At 40.7% G+C, this 22,380-nt stretch overlaps 1 protein-coding gene across 1 annotated transcript in view; it reads right to left on the reverse strand.

The window, feature by feature from the left end:
• Positions 1-22,380, reverse strand: part of lama4 (laminin, alpha 4) — a 247,950-nt gene that overhangs the window by 56,174 nt on the left and 169,396 nt on the right. The window contains exons 26-31 of the mRNA XM_070885329.1: positions 20,986-21,117; positions 19,898-20,037; positions 15,097-15,232; positions 13,781-13,918; positions 10,115-10,248; positions 1,808-1,960 (exon numbers count right to left, since the gene is read on the reverse strand). Coding sequence (XP_070741430.1) covers positions 1,808-1,960; positions 10,115-10,248; positions 13,781-13,918; positions 15,097-15,232; positions 19,898-20,037; positions 20,986-21,117 — 833 coding nt within the window. The remainder of the gene's footprint in view (positions 1-1,807; positions 1,961-10,114; positions 10,249-13,780; positions 13,919-15,096; positions 15,233-19,897; positions 20,038-20,985; positions 21,118-22,380) is intronic.

Raw genomic sequence — 22,380 nt, forward strand, 5'->3', positions numbered from 1 at the left:
TTGTGGGAATCGCGTGTTGCCATGCCGTTGCTAAGGATGGCCACATTTTACGGCAGAAGGTCAAAAAATTTTATGCTACCGCCCATTTGATATCGCTCGCGGTAACGCCCATTTTCAAAAATGTAAACTAGGTGTTTTGAGAATGGGTGAGAAGCCGGCAATCTGAAAACCCTTTTTTAATGCCCACACTAAAAATAACGGCCATTTTGGGAGATAAGCACAAAAGTGGAGGTTCTAGCCCTAAGTACCTGACTACCATACCAGAGATATGTGGTAAAGATGTGACAATGCAAAATAGTTTCATATTTTTCTTCAGTTTTATATTTTTTAGTCGTAGCTAATAAAAACCTCTATGCTAATCAGATGGGACAAATTGCCTATTTAATATTGTAGGTACATTGATTTTGAAAGGCTTTATAATTTGTATTATTTCTGCTTAAAGCAATTATTTGAATACATTTAACGATGAATGGAACACAGCAAAATGTTGGACCAGATTTTGCTGTGGCAGAACATCTAACGGTTATACCTGCCTTGCAAGTTTAGTTTTAAAAACACTTTTGCGTGGCAAGTTGCTGAAAGTGCGAGTTGATAACATTGCAGCAAGGGAAACAGAGCATCTGGGACCTGAGTGAACAGAGCAAGCTGCTGTTCATCTCCTTAATCAATCAGATTGAAGGATTCTGAAATTAACACCATAAGGACAAAGAAGGAAGTGTAAATTAGAGTGGGTGAACTCAATGCCAAATCAGGTACAGAAGAGAAATAAAGCGAGGGAAAGAAAATTTAGATTAAGATAGAGCGGAAAAAAAGAGAAAGCAAAATTAAAAAAACGATACATTTTTAAAATCTCCAACAACAATTAAAACCTGAAGAATGAGATTCAACACTTGTAATAGTTACATTTCAGTGCCAGAGGGTTGTTTGGCAATAATTCATATTTACCACATCATTAAAAGAGTACTTAGACTGGATTGACAAGTTTTAACTTTCTGTGGTGAGTTTAGTGCCTATCCCACAAGTGCAGCAACTTCACGCCATTCAAAGCAATTCAATGATGCTGTTTTCATGATGCTAATGGAAGAGCAACTTTTGGATATTTGAGTTGAACTGCACATCTGCCCTTTGTGTGTAACTGCTCTACGATTTGTGATTAAATAATGGAGAACGCCATTAGCCTCATTGTTATTTTGACAGCAAAATCTGGGCCATTAATGTTTAAAGCTTTGCTTTGAAAAACTGGCTTCATCAAATTATGTAATACAGACCAAATAAATGTAATTTTTATGTTTTAATATCTGTATCTGTTTGTTTCTTAAGAAAAGATTTATTTTATGAAGAATCTGGCCACTTCAGCTGGCAATGACGGGCTAACCGCAAATCAAACCACCATCTCTTCTGCTTGATTTTGACAGAGAGAGAGATTTTATTTTAAAAAGATAAGCTACAGAAGGCAGCTCAGATCATCTGTGTTGAAGGCCAAATGCCAATATTATACTGAAAAGTGGGAGTGTTATCTCACTCATGACACATGCACATATTTTGTACCTTATTAATGTAACTAATGTGTGAAAGGAATATATTCATTTATTTACCTGTGGGTAAGGAAACACTATTTATTTTCCAGGAACCAATCTGAAAACATTTTTCTGTTTGAGCAGATTTCTCATCAACTTTTCTTCCAATTCTCCAGAACTGTCCTTTTTAACAACGTAACATTGAGCAATGCGAGTTGTATTAAATAAACTTGCAAATGTTTTCCATTCCATTACTCGCACACATGCAGATTAAATTGAAAAGCCCCTACCTGCTGAGATAAGCATTGCTGATGCAGCCTGTGAAGTTGACGTATTGATCATATGGTGAACCTCCAAAGTAGAATTTTCCTTTGGATTGAATTGCTTCTTTCGTGGAACAATCATCTGTCATTTTGTCCTTATCATCCACTAATAACTGACAACTGAAGAAAAATGGAAAAAAAATACACGTCACAAAGTTACTTTATATATCAGTAAGGATTAGACACTGGACTATAATTTAGAGTCACTCAGTTGATGCACTGCATTGTGAAAATAAATCTTAAAAAATATAATCTTCTGAGGAATGGAGCTTAATAATAGAGTGGGAGGTTGGGACAAACATATAAAAAGTTACTTAAGCACAGACGGAAAGTTTTTTTCTCTATTTCTTTGGTCACTTATGCATTAAAGTGTTGTCATTTGTGCTTTTGAATTAGTAACAAATTCACAATGGGCACCTGAAGGTCAGTAATGTCATTACTTGATGTAACCACACCCAAAATCATAATGCAAGAACTCAAGTCATGCGAGACCGGAAACTTTACAACACAGTTCTCAAGTTAAAAACTATAGAAATGATCCCTTAAACGTAGAGTTTTGATTGCCAATTATTCTATAGTCTGTGCATGGTGAGCGATATAACCATAAGAAATTATGTTGCTATAATCAAAACCAACTAAGTTTAAACATGTTCATCTTCATTACCACCAACTGGGGACAAATCAGTATTTCCAAAATTCAACGCAATGCAAGGTTAGAAATATAAATATTTAGAAAATTAAAGTCAATGAAGCTGAAATTCAGGGTCCAGATAAGTCCCATTACCTCATGCGGCGGAATCGAGTGGCCTCCGCGTTGCAGTCCACTGGCCGCCACAACCCAAATTCAGCTCTGGGATTTTTCAGCCTGACCCCACTTCCACCCTGCTGCTGTTGACCACCACAAGCACATCATCAAAGCACACACCACTGCTATCCAGCACCTCCAGTACACTCTGCCCCAAATTTACCTTAAAAAATCCACAATCCGCTGCACTGTGCCCCCGAAAGCTTTTTCTGTCGGGGCACCTTGTCCTGCGTGTCAAAGGAAGAGGCTTATAATGTTGACAAAAAGAACAGTAAGCCTGAGGATTGGGAGTATTTTAGAATTCAGCAAAAGAGGACCAAGAAATTGATAAAGAAAGGGGAAATAAAATGAGAGTAAATTAGCGAGAGACATAAAAACAGACTGTAAAAACTTCTATAGGTATATAAAAAAGAAAAGATTAGCGAAAGTAAATGTGGGTCCCCTACAGGCTGAGACAGGAGGTTATAATGGGGAGTAAGGAAATGGCAGAGAAATTAAACAAATACTTTGCGTCTGTCTTTATGGAAAAAGACATGAAAAACCTCCCGGAAATAGTGGAGTATCAGGGGTCGAGCAAGAATGAGGAACTGAAAGAAATTATTATTCGTAAAAAAAAGTACTGGGGAAACTAATGAGACTGAAAGCCAATAATTCCCCTGGACTTGATGGCCTACATCCTAGGGGTTTGAAAGAGGTGGCTATAGAGATAGTGGATACATTGGTTGTCATCTTCCAAAATTCCATAGATTCTAGAACAGTTCCACAGATTGGAAGGTAGCTAATCTAACCCTGCTATTTAAGAAAGGAGGGAGAGAAAACAGGGAACTACAGACCAGTTATCCTGACATCAGTAGTAGGGAAAATGCTAGAATTTATTATTAAGGATGTGGTAACAGGGCACTTAGAAAATAATAATAGGATTGGGCAGAGTCAACATGGATTTATGAAAGGGAAATCATGTTTGACAAATCTGATAAAGTTTTTTCAGGTTGTAACAAGTAGAATAGATAAGGGATGTGATGTATTTGGATTTTCAGAAGGCACTCGATAAGGTGCCACACAAGAGGTCATTGAGCAAAATTAGGGCTCATGGGACTGGGGGCAATATACTAGCATGGATTGAGGTATATGAAAGTAGGAATAAACTGGTCATTTTCAGGTTGGCAGGCTGTAACTAGTGGGGTGCCGCAAGGATCGATGCTGGGGCCCCAGCTATTCACAATCTAAATCAATGATTTGGATGAGGGGACCAAATGTATTATATCCAAATCTGCTGATGATACAAAGCTAGGTGGGAATGTAAGTTGTGAGGAGGATGCAAAGAGACTTCAAGGGGATATAGACAGGCTAAGTGAGTGGGCAAGAACATGGCAAATGGAATATAATGTGGAGAAATGTGAAGTTATCCACTTTGGTAGGAAAAATAGAAAAGCAGAGTATTTTTTAAATGGTGAGAGATTGGGAAATGTTCGTGTTCAGAGGGACCTGGGTGTCCTTGTACATGAATCAGTGAAAGTTAACAAGCAGGTACAGCAAGGAATTTAGAAAGCAAATGGTATGTTGGCCTTTATAACAAGAGGATTTGAGTATAAGAGTAGGTCTTTCTGCATTTATATCGGGCCCTGGTGAGACTGCACCTGGAGTATTGTGTACAGTGTTGGTCTCCTTACCTAAGGAAGGATAGACTTGCCATAGAGGGAGTGCAACGAAGATTCACCAGACTGATTCCTGGGATGGCGGTGATTGCCGTACGAGGAAAGATTGAATAGACTCGGTCTATATTCTCTAGAGTTTAGAAGTATGAGAGGTGATCTCATTGAAAAATACAAAATTTTTACAAGGCTCGACAGGGTAGAAGCAGGGAGGATGTTTCCTCTGGCTGTGGAGTCTAGAACCAGGGGTCACAGTCTCAGAATAAAAGGTCGGCCATTTAGGACTGAGATGAGGATAAACTTCTTCACTCAGAAGGTGGTGAATCGCTGGAATTCTCTACCCCAGAAGACTGTGGAGGTTTAGCCTTTGAGTATATTCAAGGCAGAGATCGATAGATTTTTGGATATTAAGGGAAGCAAGGGATATGGAGATAGTGCAGGAAAGTGGAGCTGAGGTAGAAGATCAGCCATGATCTCATTGAATGGCGGAGTAGGCTCGAGGGGCCGAATGGCCTACTCTTGCTCCTAATTCTTATGTTACACTGACCTAAGTACCAAGACCAGACAACACTGTCACACCCATCATTAAACCAGCAAGGAGAGCATCCCTCCAATAGATCACCAAACTATGCATTACTTCTAGGCCATCATGTCTCTTGTAGAAAATGTGAATTAATATCTACTCAGGATTGGTCAGTGATTTAGTGTGCCATGAATTATTCTGCTATACATCCCAGGAACAAATATTGGCCCAGATTTTGCATTGATAATAATGGTGAGGTTAACAGCGCTCACTGTTATTATGGAGTAAGTCGAACAGCAACTTAGTGACCACACGTGTAGCTAAATGCAGAAATCCAGAAATTGCTATCTGAGTTATCCTGCTAGTCCACAGGCTTCGCTAGAACAGTATCTTGCCAATAGACTCGGCATTGAAATCCATATAAGGGCATGAAGTTACTGTATCTACCCACGAGTTACCCACTAAACATGGCACAAAAAGTTAGAGCTGGCCCATTCAGGCGTAAGTGAATTTATAACAGTGTGATAAGTCATAATTACTGCCAAACAACCTCTCTGACAATGAAAATGTAATTTTACAAATGTATAGTCTCATTCCCATAGAACTTAATTATTGTTGTAGATTTTAAAAAAATCATTAAAAAAACATTTTTCTTTCTGTCTCAGAACAGAGAGTGGAGAGCACTAGTTCCCACTGTCACAGAACAGAGAGTGGAGAGCATCAATTCCAACTGTCACAGGACGGGAGAGTTGAGAGCACCATTTCCAACTGTCACAGGACAGAGAGTGGAGAGCACCATTTCCAACTGTCACAGGACAGAGAGTGGAGAGCACCAGTTCCAACTGTCACAGGACAGAGAGTGGAGAGCGCCAGTTCCAACTGTCACAGGATGGGAGAGTGGAGAGCACCAGTTCCAACTGTCACAGGACAGAGAGTGGAGAGCGCCAGTTCCAACTGTTACAGGACGGGAGAGTGGAGAGCACCAGTTCCAAATGTCACAGGAGCATCCGGTCGTGCCCCGGCAACTGCCCCCAAAGGAAGTGGAGTGTGGGAAATTGCACTCTGCTTCCATTGAGGGGTGGTAAGGCCAATTCTGCGGCGGGAGCAGGACTTCCACACTGGGGGCTAAAATTCCCTACCCCAGAAGGTTAATGCCCCCAAGATTGGAGCCTGTGCAGGGAGACAGAGGGAAGTTAAGGGGAGACGGGGGCGGGGGATGGAGGGGAGAGTGGTGGAGGTGGGGGTCGGAGTAACCCATTGTGGGGGACAGGAGGGGCCACATTGCAGCGTAGGTCTGTGGTGGGGGGTGGGGGGCGATGTTTCCACTGATAGGGGAGACTAGAACTAGAGGGCATGACCTCAGAATAAGGAGCCGCCCATTTAAAACTGAGATGAGGAGAAATTTCTTCTTTTAGAGGGTTGTAAATCTGTGGAATTTGCTGCCTCAGAGAGCTGTGGAAGCTGGAACATTGAATAAATGTAAGACAGAGATAGACAGTTTCTTAAATGATAAGGGGATAAGGGTTATGGGGAGCGAGCAGGGAAGTGGACCAGAGTCCATGATCGGATCAGCCATGATCGTATTAAATGGTGGAGCAGGCTCGAGGGGCGGTATGGCCTACTCCTGCGCCTATTTATGTTCTTATATTAAAGAAGGCCGCTACGCGGCTCTTTCACTCGATGGGTCAACTCAGAGCAGTTGCCACCACTTTACAGGGCTCACCACCACTTTCATCATGGTGGTCCTGGGAATTGATGGTAATACAGATAAAAAGACTACTCCTTCAGGATCCGGTTCCCGACCCTCTGCATCATTTGCATGTGGAATGCTGGGACAAAGTGGGAAAAGGCCATCCCATTGGGGGTGGGGATGGGGAGTAGGAAAATCCCAGTTGCATTGAAGAAACATAGAAACATGCAGGAGTAGGCCATTCGGACCTTCGAGCCAGCACCACCATTCAATAAGATCATGGCTGATCATTCACCTCAGTACCCCTTTCCTGCTTTCTCTCCATAACTCTTGATCCCTTTAGCCATAAGGGTCATATCTAACTCCCTCTTGAATATATCCAATGAACTGGCATCAACAACTCTTTGCGGTAGGGAATTCCACAGGTTAACAACTCTCTGACTGAAGAAGTTTCTCCTCATCTCAGTCCTAAATGGCTTACCCCTTATCCTTAGACTATGTCCCCTGGATCTGGACTTCCCCAACATTGGGAACATTCTTCCTGCATCTAACCTGTCCAGTCCCATCAGAATTTTATGTGTTTCTATGAGATCCCCTCTCATCCTTCTAAACTCCAGTGAATACAGGCCCAGTCGATCCAGTCTCAACTCATATGTCAATCTGCCATCATGGGAATCAGTCTGGTGAACCTTCGCTGCACTCCCTCAATAGCAAGAACTTCCTTCCTCAGATTAGGAGACCAAAACGGAACACAATATTCCAGGTGAGGCCTCACCAAGGCCCTGTACAACTGATGTAAGACCTCCCTGCTCCTGTACTCAAATCCCCTAGCTATGAAGGCTATCATACCATTTGCCTTCTTCACCGCCTGCTGTACCTGCATGCCAACTTTCAAAAACTGATGTCCCATGACACCCAGGTCTCGTTGCACCTCCCCTTTTCCTAATTTGCCACCATTCAGATGATATTCTGCCTTCGTGTTTTTGCCACCAAAGTGGATAACCTCACATTTATCCACATTATACTGCATCTGCGACTTATTTGCCCACTCACCTAACCTGTCCAAGTTACCCTGCAGCCTCTTAGTGTCCTCCTCACAACTCACACTGCCACCCAGCTTAGTGTCATCTGCAAACTTGGAGATATTACACTCAATTCCCTCATCCAAATCATTAATGTATATTGTAAATAGCTGGAATCCCAGCACTGAGCCCTGCGGCACTCCACTAGTCACTGCCTGCCATTCTGAAAAGGACCCGTTTATCCCGACTCTCTGCTTCCTGTCTGCCAACCAGTTCTCTATCCACGTCAGTACATTACCCCCAATACCATGTGCTTTAATTTTGCACACCAATCTCTTGTGTGGGACCTTGTCAAAAGCCTTTTGAAAGTTCAAATACACCACATCCACTGGTTCTCCCTTGTCCACTCTACTAGTTACATCCTCAAAAAATTTGTTAAGCAGGATTTCCCTTTCATAAATCCATGCTGACTTGGATCGATCCTGTCACTGCTTTCCAAATGTACTGCTATTTCATCTTTAATAATTGATTCCAACATTTTCCCCACTACTGATGTCAGGCTAACCGATCTATAATTACTTGTTTTCTCTCTCCCTCCCTTCTTAAAAAGTGATGTTACATTAGCTACCCTTCAGTCCATAGGAACTGATCCACTGTTGGATAGACTGTTGGAAAATGATCACCAATGCATCAACTATCTCTAAGGCTACTTCCTTAATTGCTCTGGGATGCAGGCTATCAGGCCCCAAGGGATTATCAGCCTTCAATCCTATCAATTACCCTAACACAATTTCCCGCCTAATAAGGATTTCCTTCATTTCCCCCTTCTCACTCGACCTTCGGTCCCTTAGTATTTATGGAAGATTATTTGTACCTTCCTTCATGAAGACCGAAACAAAGTATTTGTTTAAATGGACCACCATTTCGTTGTTCCCCATTATAAATTCCCTTTAATCTGACTGCAAGGGACCTACGTTTGTTTTCACTAATCTTTTTCTCTTCACATATCTATCGAAGCTTTTGCAGTCAGTTTTTATGTTCCTTTCATACTCTATTTTCCCCCTCCTAATAAAACCCTTTGTCCTCCTCTGCTGAATTATAAAATTCTCCCAGTCCTCAGGTTTGCGGCTTTCTCTGGCCAATTTATATGCCTCTTCCTTGGATTTAACACTATCCTTAATTTCCCTTGTTAGCCATGGTTGAGCCACCTTCCCCATTTTATTTTTACTCCAGACAGGGATGTACAATTGTTGAAGTTCATCCATGTGATCTTTAAATGTTTGCCATTGCCTATCCACCGTCAACCCTTTAAGTATCACTCGCCAGTCTATTCTAGCCAATTCACGTCTCATACCATCGTAGTTACCTTTCCTTAAGTTCAGGACTCTAGTCTCTGAATTAACTGTGTCACTCTCCATCTTAATAAAGAATTCTACCATATTATGGTCACTCTTCCTCAAGGGGCCTCGCACAACAAGATTGCTAATTAGTCCTTTCTCATCATCTAGTCTAGGATGGCCAGCCCTCTAGTTGGCTCCTCGACATATTGGTCTCGAAAACCATCCCTGATATACTCCAGGAAATCCTCCTCCACCGCATTGCCACCAGTTTGGTTAGCCCAATCAATATGTAGATTAAATTCGCCCTTGATAACTGCAGTACCTTTATTGCATGCATCCCTAATTTCTTGTTTGATGCTGTCCCCAACCTCGCTACTACTGTTTGGTGGTCTGTACACAACTCCCACTCGTGTTTTCTGCCCTTTGGTATTCCGTAGCTCCACCCATACCGATTCCACATCATCCAAGCTAATGTCCTTCCTTACTATTGTATTAATTTCCTCTTTAACCAGCAACACCACCCCACCTCCTTTTCCTTTCTGTCTATCCTTCCTAAATGTTGAATACCCGTGGATGTTGAGTTCCCAGCCTTGGTCACCCTGGAGCCAGGTCTCCGAGATGACAATTACATCATAGCCATTAACTGGTGATAGGCCTCACTGACCCATTTTCCCACCATGATCCTATGAAATTTGGAACAATGTCACAGAGGAAAGTCCCCCCATCACTTTGTTGTAGGGTGTGTTTATCAATTATGCCACTTAGGAATCCCTTGCTTACACTTCATATTAATTTGAGCCTTTGTGGGCTAAAATTACACCAGAACAAACATTTCATTACTGAGGCTTGGGACTGCCATGTGCTTGTGATTATTAACAGCCATGGATGAAATTAGATGAGATTTAGGGGGATACAAGTTAAAGTTAAACTCGATACAGTTCATAAAATAGGAATGATGAAAATGAAAGGTTTTAACTGTTTGACTCTCGTTCCTTCCCTTTATGAAATAATAGATGCAATAGTCACAACCAACTATAACATAATGGTTTGTGCATGAGACAATGCTTTACAACTTCATCCAGACCAGCAAGCTTCACAGACTGGTCTGAACCCAACTTGCTTCACATTCTGAAATGGTAATCGAGTTTTTTTATTTGCAACATTGTTTTAGAATTAATTCATAGTTTAATATCGAAATACATTAAAGCAGAATATGTTTACATTAAAGCAGAAGATGTTTACCTTGACGGGGTGACAGTTGCTCTAATAAAATGATTCAGTCCATCATTATATTGCTTCTTTGTTGATTGTATTGTTGTTTCTTTCATTTTGAAAATGACTGTACCATTGTCCAGTGAGAGGGAGAAGATATCAGGCTGACGAGAGAAGATTTACAAGTGTAACCATTGGGAGGCATTGGTGGTATTCCGCTGCCTGTGGCATTGACTTCATAAGGTATATATAACTCACAAGCAAAATATCAGAAACAGTTTACATTTTATATGGTTATGAAAATTCTTAAAATATTTTCAGAGTGGAGTTGGTGGCACGGTGTGTAACCATATTGTCCTTTCACTTTTGGGATCTGGGTTAAAACTTCACCCTTAATTTTTATTGTAATTATCTTTAAGTTGTGCCCTCTCACTACCGTCTTGCATTATATGATACACTGGAATTATCTTTGTAACCTCAAATATTAATTTTGTCAGTTAATTGAGCATACTTTCAATGTACAATAAATAGAACTCAGTGATGCTGAGTTACTGTGATATACTTGTAACATCAGATGTTAATTCTGTCAGTTAATAATATCTACTTCAGTATTTTGCATTTATTTACATTTTAACATTAATATGCTACTAATTGTATTATCCTAACTGTGTTAATAAATAAATGTTGGTTCACGATTTTATGGGCTGAATTCATCTTTGACGACTTTATCAAAGAGGTTAACTCATTCACACTGCATCTTATAAATATCCCAATAAGGGGCATGCAGTGTAAGTGTTAATATCATCAAATCAGTTCATGAAAGACAGTTCAATCCAGCCAAATTCAGGCATCTGGTACCCAAGATGGGGAAGATGATTTTCCAGACATTCTTCGATGAAGAGTTGAGGTGGAAGGGTGAATGATTCACTTGATATCCCTCACAAGGTATTTAAGGGAACAATCCCAATATACTTACGCAACTGAATCATTTATGTATTTAGTAGATAAGAACGGTCTTAACACCAACCACTATGCAACATCGCTCGCCACATCTTTCCAATCTGAGAAACTTCCCTTTATCCTTACCCTTTACTTTCTGGGTGCTAACCATCTCTCTACCTTGTGGACATGTTCCCTTAAATCCAGGTGCTCTTATCTATAAAGTTTATATGGTACCTAATGAAATATTTTTCTTAAAATACATATGAATCACACCCACTGCATTCCCTTTATCTATCTTCTCTGCTGCTACTTCAAAGAATTATATACTTTTGTTGTGGCAAAAATGAAGCACTTAGTTGCAGATGGATTAATTATTGATTTGGTTTTTTCCTTGCTAGTCATAATATACATGTGATTAGGATCCAAGTTCAGTTATAGAACTGGCCCAGTTCTGCTAACACACATGTATTGGAACAAGACCGAGGTGGTGCATAGTTCAGGAAGGCCTTGATATGCATGAGTTAATTGCTGTCGGTCCTTGACCTGTCTCACAAATCATTCAAAGTATTTGTAATCAATAAATTTCCCAGGAAAGAGTTGAGTCACTTCATTCAGTCACAATGGGCCCAAGTTTCCACAAGAAAAAAAACGGGCGCCCCTCCGAGCTGGGCACCCGTTTTTCGCACCTAAAACGGCGCCTAAAAAAATCCTCGGTATTCTCCACCGACTTACAGGTCCTGTGGCACTCGGCGCAGCCAGCACGAGCTGTGGGGGGGCGGAGCCAGGTCCCTGCGCTGAAAACAGTGCTGGGACCTCTGCACATGCGCGCTACAGTCGGCACGCAAGTGCAGTAGCTCCAGGCGCCGAACTGTGTGGGAGGGGCCCGAAGCACGCAGACCCTAGCCCTGGCCCAATGGCCTCACTGGGGCTGCGTGAATGAGGCTCCTCCCACGGCCAGCTCCTGCTCCCCGCCTGACCAGACCCGACCCCCGCTCCCCCCCCCCGACACCCGCTCCGACCGAGACCCGACACCCGCTCCCCCCCCCCCGACCCGACACCCGCTCCCCCCCCCCGGACCCGACACTCGTTCCCCCGACCCGACACCCGCTCCTCTTCCCCGACCCCCCCCTCTCTTCCCTCCCCTCCCCTCCCTCCCTCCCTCTCCCTCCCCTCCCTCCCTCCCTCTCTCTCCTCCCTCCCCTCTCTCTCCTCCCTCCCCTCTCTCTCCTCCCTCCCTCTCTCCCTCTCCCTCTCCCTCTCCCTCCCTCTCCCCTTCTCTCTCTCCCCTCTCTCCCTCTCTCTCTCTCTCTCTCCCTCCCTCTCTCGCTCAGCGGCACGAACAACTGCAGAATTCTCCCTGGCTGAAGCACTTTCACACAGGTAGGAAGATGGTTTATTTAATCTTTTCTTGGCTTATAATTGTTTATTCAGGTTGGATTTATTTGTAGAAGTATAAATAAGGATTTATTGTCGAATTTAATGAGTTCCCTTCCCCCCCACCTCGTTCTGGACGCCTAATTTGTAACCTGCGCCTGATTTTTTAATGTGTAGAACAGATTTTTTAGTTCTACAAAAATCTTCACTGGCGCCATTCTACTTTAGTTTGGAGTACATTTTCACTGTGGAAACTTTCAAATCAGGCGTCAGTGGCCGGACACGCTCCCTTTTGAAGAAAAAATTCTATTCTAAACTAGAACTGTTCTACCTGACTAGAACTGCAGAAAAAAAAATGTGGAGAATTGCGATTTCTAAAATAATCCGTTCTCCACCAGTTGCTCCTAAAAATCAGGCGCGAATCATGTGGAAACTTGGGCCCAATGAACCTGACACTTTATACAGAGCATGCTTGTTTGGCAGCTGTATTTGTGTGGGCCAACACTGTTTTGAATCCTGTGAATGTCTAACCTCTCAAGTATCATCTTGAGAAATATAATTTTTTTCTGTCTATCTTCAAGGAATTTGGCATTATATCTTGACTGCACTGCACTAAGACACCAGTCAATCTGAAGCCAGTAGCAATAGAGCTAGTCAGCAGACATTGTGACAAATAGCAACATAAGAATTAAATGATATTTTAAGGAGTAGCTTGTTGAGGGTTAATGCAGGAGAAGTTCTTTCTTATTTGTTGACATTTGAAGCAGAATAGTAAAGTTTCATATTACTGTAAATGTACTAGAGAGGAAAATCCATGGGCAATGATCTCAGTGTTTATGGCAGGATCACTTCTGTTGGGTCTGGCAGGCAGGAAAACCTAGCACCTGCCCAGCCCACCATCAAGAGGAGGCTGGATCCCAGGCCATCTATGAGCCCCAGACCCCAGCCATGTCCCCTTTGGCCTCCTGTATAAGGGGGCTGATCAAAGTATCAACAACAAAATAAAATGCCCATTCGAAACCTGGTCAATTGTCTGGCCATTTCACCCTCTCTCTGTCAAACACACATCCACATGCATGGTGGGCCCACTTATATCCATCTGAAGGCCAATACGCCTTGGTGTATAGGCCTCCATTACTATGCCAGCTGGGAAAGCAGGACATTTTGGTGAAGGGAGCCCACTGCCTTGGCTCTGTCCCCAATGACATTTGCCTTAAAAGGAAAGTGCAGAGATTCTGCCCCTTACAAGGCAGACTCAAAAGTCCTGGAAATGCTAGAGATTTGACATAACACCTTTTCAAGTGAGTTCTGCTGGAGTTATAACAATTTCTAGCTGAGTCCCCAGGAAAATGCGCTTTAAGATTTCTCTCTGGTACTCACGCCTTCACTGTAATGGAATAGCAGCCCATTGGATTGTAACGTCCTGAAGTTGAAGCCTCCTTCAAAGTTTGAAAATGGTGTGATTTTTTCACTGGAAGAGATGAAACTTTCGCCATTGAAATAGGCCATGCGTGACATCTGTGATAAGAAAATGAATATTGAAATACACACTTAGCAGAATTGACTATGTCCAGAAACAACACTTGTTGCAAAAGTAACAGTTTCAGCTATTCAATTGTTCATTTACGGGATGATGTTTTCTTTTGTCAGTGATTGTCGTAATGGCCTGAGGCCACAGTACCCTTCATCAATGGCCCTCAGCCCAATTGCTGCAAAATATATCTCAAGGCTTCCATTAAAGGCCTAATTGGACTGTTTTTTGCTAGAAGTGGGATTCTGTACTGTTGCAGTCCTCTTTCTCTTCATAAGTAAAAGAGAAGGAATGGCTATTAGGAAATGGGAAAGTTCTGACATCCAGAATAAATGGAAAGGCTTTTTATACTTTTGTTTCCTTTCTCTCAGAAATGCCCAAGGTGACATATTTGATGTCAAAAGCGTAGCCTGTGGGAATTTGTGGGTATACCATATAACTCTGTGGAGCAGTATGTTTGAGCTTTCTCGAGAATGGATCTTGAGCAAGACACACTTAGGCAATGTTGTTCTCACTGAAAAAGTTAAGAAATAATGCTGCGGTAAGTATTGAACAATATGTCCATTTTACTTTGATTTGCCCGATGAACATATTTGATATGATATAACCTCAACCATCAACCATGCAGGTTCCAGTTACATATTTTACGTTAAGTTTGGTAAAATTTCAGTGAGTTGGAAGAAAAGTACCAGAAGAAAAAGTTAACACTAACAGTGTAATGAAATCAGTAATTTAATGCTTACATATGAAATAATTCCAGGTCCCATGATGTAGCATGTTACTGACTTCCTCTTAAGGTGAGGAGAAAAAAAAATGAATAGCTATGTCAATGGGGCCACTCTCACACACAGAGTTGTATTCAGAATAACTTTGGCAAAGACAGGGAAGTAAGTTTTCTGTTACCCTGTGGGATGATGTATACCAAGGGGGAAAAATATGAGGAGGGAAACAAGCAGTGTTTCAACAAATGGCAGAACTCAGATGAGTTTCCAATGTTAGTTGGCACTTTTGAAGAAAGGAAAATTATAAGGAAATCGACTTATGTCTTTGATGTATTTACTTTTCTATTTTGTGGGACCTTGAAGTAAGTTGTGATATGCTTTCAGAAACACAGATTCAATATTGCCCCAAGTTTAGACACATCAGTAATACAGAATTCACTTACAAGTGATTCCTCTGGACAGCCACTGCTGATTCCTAATGTCTCATCTTCCTCTAGTATATTGATGTCTCTCCTCTGGAACTGGAAACTCCTGAGACAACCTCGAAATCCAGCATTCACAGCTACGTATGACTTCAGACTACCCAAAAGAAGAGAAACTGAAGTTGAGGTTACAAATTCATTGTTTAGAATTTTTGACTATGATAACAAATGTTTTAGGAACCCTGATTTATCTGGGAATGCAAAACAGAAAAGAAACAATACTGTAATTTATTGTCAGTGGATTTTCTGAGCGAAAATCCTGCAGTATATAATGAGTTCTGTCAGAGTTATGGCTATGTGTCACGTTTTAGGAACCACACAAAGGATTTGAAAATAAGTTACATTTAAGTGATGTAATTTAAATTAAGGGGGAATCGCACAGGTTTAGAATTCTCCTTTTAGCCATATGCTGCAGCCTCTGAGACAAAGAGAAGTTTAGGTGCTAATGAGCCAGGCTTTGATAACATGCTTACGCAATGACAGGGGATAAGAAATAGGAGTAGGAGTAGGCCAATCAGCCCCTCGAGCCTGCACAGTAAATTTGTTATATTGTCTCGGGCTAATTACAAACATCCAACACCAAAACTTATCATTGCAAAGACCTATTCACTTGCACCCAGCATGGGATGTTTGCCAAAAAATCAACACTTGTGGAAGGGTATCCAGTTTTATTGACAGATCTTGAATCACTGAACGGTGAAAAAGTCAGAAGGGCAGTCTAGCAACTTTCTGTGGTCAGAAGAAACATAAAAGAGAGAAAAGTTAATTGTGGAATAGTGTGTTATGAATTATTATTTTTCTGATTCAAGAGGTGAAGTTTGAAGTTAATTAAAATTAGTGAGTTTTGACTATAACTATCACTCCTTATATTCACTGGTCTGTAAACTAACATAGCTTAACAATTTGTATATGGTCCTGTCTCACTAAAGTATTTCTAGTCAACTTATTGAACGATTAGAGAAACAAACAGGAGGACACATGTAAAAGACACAATACTGAGTCTGTCCACAAGGGGTATTATTGTTATGCGCCTGGATTACACTATATATGATTAGACGTTGGGCAGTATGAGTGCACTCATAAACATAAGATGTGGGGATCACTTATGCTGGTGAGCAATACTGTTGAGCCTGAGAATTTCTAAGTCAGACTGGAAATTTGTAATATCTTTCTGTGTGGCTCAGTGAAGCCATTTGTAACATTCAAACTTCTCAAGCATAAAAATACCTCTAAACAGATACTTTCAGCTCTCCTAGAAGCCTGTTTAATGCTCTCAACAATGCTTTGCTTTTTGTAATGTAGGTTGCATTTTCCTAAAGACGGGACAAGGTAAAAAAAACAAAAATCACATATAGTAATTTACGCATGGGTGTTACATACAAGTGCTGGAAGTGATTTAAGGCTTGAACCTACATTCATTGAATATCCAGACAGTGTCATCATAACTAGAGAGATTTTAATACAGGTAGTTTTTAAAGCCAAGTGCTTAGATTTAATCCAATGAGACTCTTTCAGCTTCCAATCAGAGTATATTGCTTGAATGCTTAACACATTCCCCTTTCATCCAACTGAAATGAACTTCCAGGCAAACATTGACCTTCAATTATATTTTCTTATCTATTTTCAGTGTGAACCTTCCCGGGTAATGATAATTATTTTCTGTGTTCTCCAACCTTATGTACTTTTCCTGTTTGCTTACCCAGAATTAGATCTAACAATGCATCCTTCCTTTTTGGAACTGCATTCTAAGAACTCTTATCCAGTCTACCTTTGGATAGCTAAAATATTCCATTGTTACAAATCTGTCGCAATTGCTAATGTCTATAAGTTGCTTACAAATCTTGTCCTCAATTTGTTTCCAAGTATTCTTCAGGTAGTACTCTAGAATGTATTCTAAATACAACAACATACCCCTTGTTATTTCTCAACTCAATCCAGATAGACTCCATCTGAACACCACTATTGATAAACACATTGGGTCAAAATTCACCCTTTTATTGAAGTCCTTATCGACCAGGGGGCAGGCAGAGGGTGCAACCCGATAGGTTTTCGCTGCGACCCGACTTTTCGCCCCCACCTGGTGCTCCGATTCCTTGTCGGCTGCGCGCTGACCCCTTACAGCCCGGTGGTGACCCCTTTTCCGCCCCGTGGGGGAAATTGCCCCGCGGAAGCACAGCCACCGCGGGTCGCTGCCACCGACAGCTTCACGAGACGGGAAGCTGCTAGTGACTGGGCGGTGTAGCTGCCATTTTCTCTTAACTGTCGGCTGACTCTGCAGCCGGCTGACAATGATAATAACAGAAGAGGAAGGATGTTGTTATGCGTCAGCGCGACATGGCACATCCCACGTTGTGCTGATGTCATCACCACCATGCTGACCTGGTCAGCGCAGCGGTGAAGCACACCTTTCCGCTCCTGACCCGAACTACACCACCTCAAACAGTGTCCCAAAGCGCTGGGAGGCGGTGTCACAGTTAAAGAGATACGTTTTCCGCCTCTTCCCGCCAGTAATAATGCAAATAATTTGAATTATCCGCCTGAAATGAGGTGGAGGGCAATTTCCCCCCCACCCCCACCTCCATTCACTCTGATGGCTGCAATTCTGTGCCTAATTAATAATGCCATCCCTACTTCATTTTTTATCCTTCCCCCTCTGAAAGGAATATTTTGTTTCCAGTCCCGCCTTAATGAGTTCAAGTTTCTAACAGGGTTACATCTTATTCCCATGCCTTCATTCTATTTATTGACTCTAAAGCTTGAGCTATTCAAACTCCTCAATACCATTTTCACTATAATTTATTATTTCCTTCTCTATTTGTTTAGGCTTTCTCTAGGGTATGTCTTATCATAGCCATCTCCTTTGAGCTTGCTATTTTAAACTGTTTTGCCCCTTCATTATATTTATTCATAACACCTAGCAATATATTCTTAAGATCAGTCACTTCATCATACGTCAGTAAACTTACTAGTTTAAATTCAAAGCTCTATCTAATCTTGGTGCCAGGAAATTATCAGTAGTTTGGTTCAGGTGGAGTTTATCCCTCTGCTATGGCACCTGTGCATGCTCAGAAGTCCCAACACAAGTGCTGGGATAAGCCCGTCAGGTGCCATCCAAAATGTCCCACTGACCTGAAACTCATCTTCCTACACCACTCTACCACTCTTTCAACCACATGCTCAGCTGTCTCATCATCCTCTGTGTGCCTGACTTAATACATCATATTCCTGAGAATAATAGCCTTGAGTTTTTGTTTTATTGCTATATCTTCATATTCCCTGCTACTAGCATTTATATTTTCATGTGCTTACTGGTTCTTCAGGCAGCATCAGTCAGGTAATATCAGACAATATAGCAGTAGTCCATATAATATCTACATCTCTTTTGTTTCCTTCTGAAACAGCCTCTGGAGACTGATCCTCCAACAAACTATTGCCAGTTCAGACTAGAGGAACAGTTGGCTACTTTTCAGCCCCGGTGAGTCCTCATCCTGATTGTCTGCCTCCTGACTATACCTTCTGGCTCCCTTTCACCTACTTTGAGCCCTTTGGTTTTTCACCTCCTGTTCTAAATATTTCTCCCCAGCTGATATACTGCATGATGATGGTGTCCATTTTTTCCAAGAATGGTCAGGTCTGCCTGGTGATTTGGGCACTGATAATATTTATACTGTCTATACTTGAAAGGTTTGAACAGGGACTTTTGCTGATTCTTTCAACTATGAAAGGAGAAAAGAAAAATAGTAAATATTAATACAAAAGCAAAATACTGTGGATGCTCAAATCTGAAATACAAATCGAAAATGCTGGAAATCTCAGCGAGTCATGGAGAGAAACAGAGTTAACGTTTCAGGTCGATGACCCTTCGTCAGAACTGGCAAAAGTTCAAAATGTAACAGATTCTTAAGGAAGTGCAAGGAGCACTGAAAGGGGGAGGAGAGGAAAGAACAAAAGGGAAGGTCTGTGATAAGGTGGAAGGCAGGAGAGATGAGAGAGACAAAAGAGATGATGGGCCAAATTGAGATGGTAACGGCACAAATTAGGAAACAAAAGATGAGTCTAGATAGGGTATGAATGGCAGAATAATTACCAGCTGCCATGGGAAACAGAGAAAAAATAAAAAGGCGGGTATGTTAAAAACAGGGAGGAAAGGGAAAAAAATATGGGCAGAGGTTATGGTCTGAAATTGTTGAACTCAATGTGGAGTCCAGAAGGCTCTAAACTGCCTAAACAAAAGATGAGGTGGTGTTTCAAGCTTGCATTGAGCTTCGTTGGACCAGTGTAGGAGGCTGAGGATGGAAAGGTCACAGTGGGAGTGAAGTGGAGAATTAAAGTGGCAGGCGACCTGAAGCTCAGGGTCACGCTTATGGACTGAACAGAGATGTTCTGCAAAGCGGTCACCCAATCTGCATTTGGTTTTCCCAAGGTGGAGGAGACCACATTGTGAGCAGTGAATACAGTATACTAAATTGATAGAAGTACAAATAAATTGTTGTTTCACCTTGTAGGATGTTTGGGGCCCTGGAGAGTGGGAAGGGAGGAGGTAAAAGGGCAGGTGTTGCATCTTTTCCTATAGAGTAAATATTAAGTTATACTGAAATATTTTGCTTAGTTGTATAATTGTTTAAATCTTTTTTGATGATTTATTTAGACCAATTTACGAAGGGCACTATACTATAAGGCAACTTCTTCATTATTTTCAAAAGGTCACTGTGAATATTCTGCAAAGCAGATGAAAAAATATTTACACAACACATTAACGAACCTTGATAAGACCTCAGCAGGGGCTCCGCCAACATACACATCAGAGAAATGCATGTTCTTCTTTTCATTTTCAACACTTTTTACATTGATTCTGTCAATCAGCAGGATCATCTTCTTAGAATTATGGTAAATAAATGAGACCTGAAGGAAAATGGACACTTGGTTTAATAGTCCTCCTCAGAAATAGGAAATTTAGGATGGACGCATAGCAGAGTGTGCTTTCCTAATAGTCGGCATATATACCAATGAAACAAAGCTAGCAATGAAATCCAAAACACTAATTGTCCAATTCAGTTTTGGAAAGGAGTTCACATTTCCTCCTTACCAAATAACTTGCAAACTCCTCAGTGACATCTAACAATTATCATCTTTCAATCAAGATAAACAATTATTACTTATATTTATATAGCCCATTTTACATCAAAATATCTTAAATATTTCAAATAAATTGTATTTTGAGGAGTGATTGCCCTTTAGGGGAAAACAGCAGACAATTTGTGTCAGCAACATTCTACAAACAGGCATGTGATGATTCACAGCCAATCTGTTTTTAGGCAGCATTAAATGAAGGAACAATGTTGGTCAGGATAACAAAGTCAGGCCTCAGCTGACTTTGGGGAAGGGAAAAAGGACCGGATTTTCTGAAAGATTTAAGAAGGGTTTCATCCAGTTACTAATCTATGGAGTGTTATCTTTGGCAAATTGGTTAATGTTGTCATGCAAAATCTTGACATATGAGGTTTTAGTGAAGTTATTACCCCACTTTATTTTAAAATATACATAGAACTGGTCATACAAGACAAGGATTATTCGATATTTCAACATTCAACTCTCTCGGTATTAAAAGCTTTTGTCTGTCCTTTGATAAAGTATTGCCATTCGAGTCATTCAATCCACTGGTCCAGACAAGAGCCGACAAAATCCCTGTGACTCAAAACATTCATTGCAAGCCAACCTCACAGATACATTTTAATACAATATTCTGATTAACAGATAAAACTAAAACTTTAATTTTACATGTTTAAGATATTAAGCCTAAATCATTGCTTGAGTTTTCAAAGAAATCATATTCTTCCCTACAACATTTACCTCATGATATCTTGCATCATTTATAAGTTTCCTCTTGTCAGTATCCTCTAGGACAACAGGGCCTTTGCTGAATCCAAAGTCATAGACCAAGCGTATGTAACCATTTTGCATTTCCATACTGAAGAACATATCCTGAGAAAATGAGATAAAAACATATGTGTGCAAAAAGCAGAACAATGAGTACATGTTTCACGCATGCTCTGAAATGCAGATTGCAAATGAATGAAAAAGGCTGAGGTACTCAAAAACGTTTAATATAGAATTCAAAGTGTTTAAAAATACAAACTGCAAATTCTGGAAATCTAAAATAAGTAAAAACCAACAGTGCTTGAAATGGATAGCAGGTCAGGCAGCAAAAGGTGAAGGGCAATGGAGTCATAACCACATAACTTATATTTTCTCTATCAGATGCAGACTGATCTGCTGTACATTTCAAACATATTACTTTGAAATAGTGATAATGGGAATAATAAGTTCATTAGATTTCTATGACATAAAATCTCATCTCATTATAGCCAAAACAACAAATATAATTGTGATAACTAGGACTAAAACACTCATTTCAATTTGATGGAGATTATGTAGCCAATTTTGATGGCTTACCGCTATTGCTAATATTATTTGTGCTTCTGCACAGCCCTTTGATATGACTATGATAGTATTACTACCACTACTTGCAAATATGTCATTAGTATTTCACTCGTAGTATGCCGTATTAAAATAGTTACACTTTCCACTTAGAATTGGTCAGAGCTTCATGTTATCTTGAGATATTTTATGAGAACAGTCGATCACTTTTGCTGTCACAATTTAATCTGTACCTTTTACCAAGCTTCTGATTTCCCTTCTCATCTTTCCTTCTTGGACCAGCGTCCATTTGTGTGAAGTTTTTTTGGGACATTTAAAATAATAATAATAATAAATGCATGTTTTTGTTTTTGTACATTGATAAAGAGAGATGCGCATCTGCATTTAATAACTGTATAAGTGACAATGTTGTCCCTGCTATATGGGCACAGAAGCGATCAACAGGAAAATCACAAGTAGAGTTTGTGTTTGTGTCATGAACATTTTTTCTGGTTTCTATTTTCATTGCACGGACATGCCAGCATTAATCTGGTTGATTTCAAAGACTCAGATATAACAATAACAACTTGTATTTATATAACACCTTTAATGTAGTGAAATGTCCCAAGGCGCTACAAGTTAATGGGACAGGGGTGAGGAAATAGTATACTAAATGTTCATAGTGTTCAACAGCACAATGAAATGAATAACAAGATATTTCAATATTAGGGGTGGATTTTATGAATTTTCATTTCAGGTGCCAGGAGAACATATTGGGAATCAGATGGAAAGTCTTGAGCGGCCGGCTGACCTACATGCTTAAATTCC

This window comes from Pristiophorus japonicus, chromosome 7 (assembly GCF_044704955.1).
Source record: "Pristiophorus japonicus isolate sPriJap1 chromosome 7, sPriJap1.hap1, whole genome shotgun sequence".
NCBI lineage: Eukaryota > Metazoa > Chordata > Chondrichthyes > Pristiophoridae > Pristiophorus > Pristiophorus japonicus.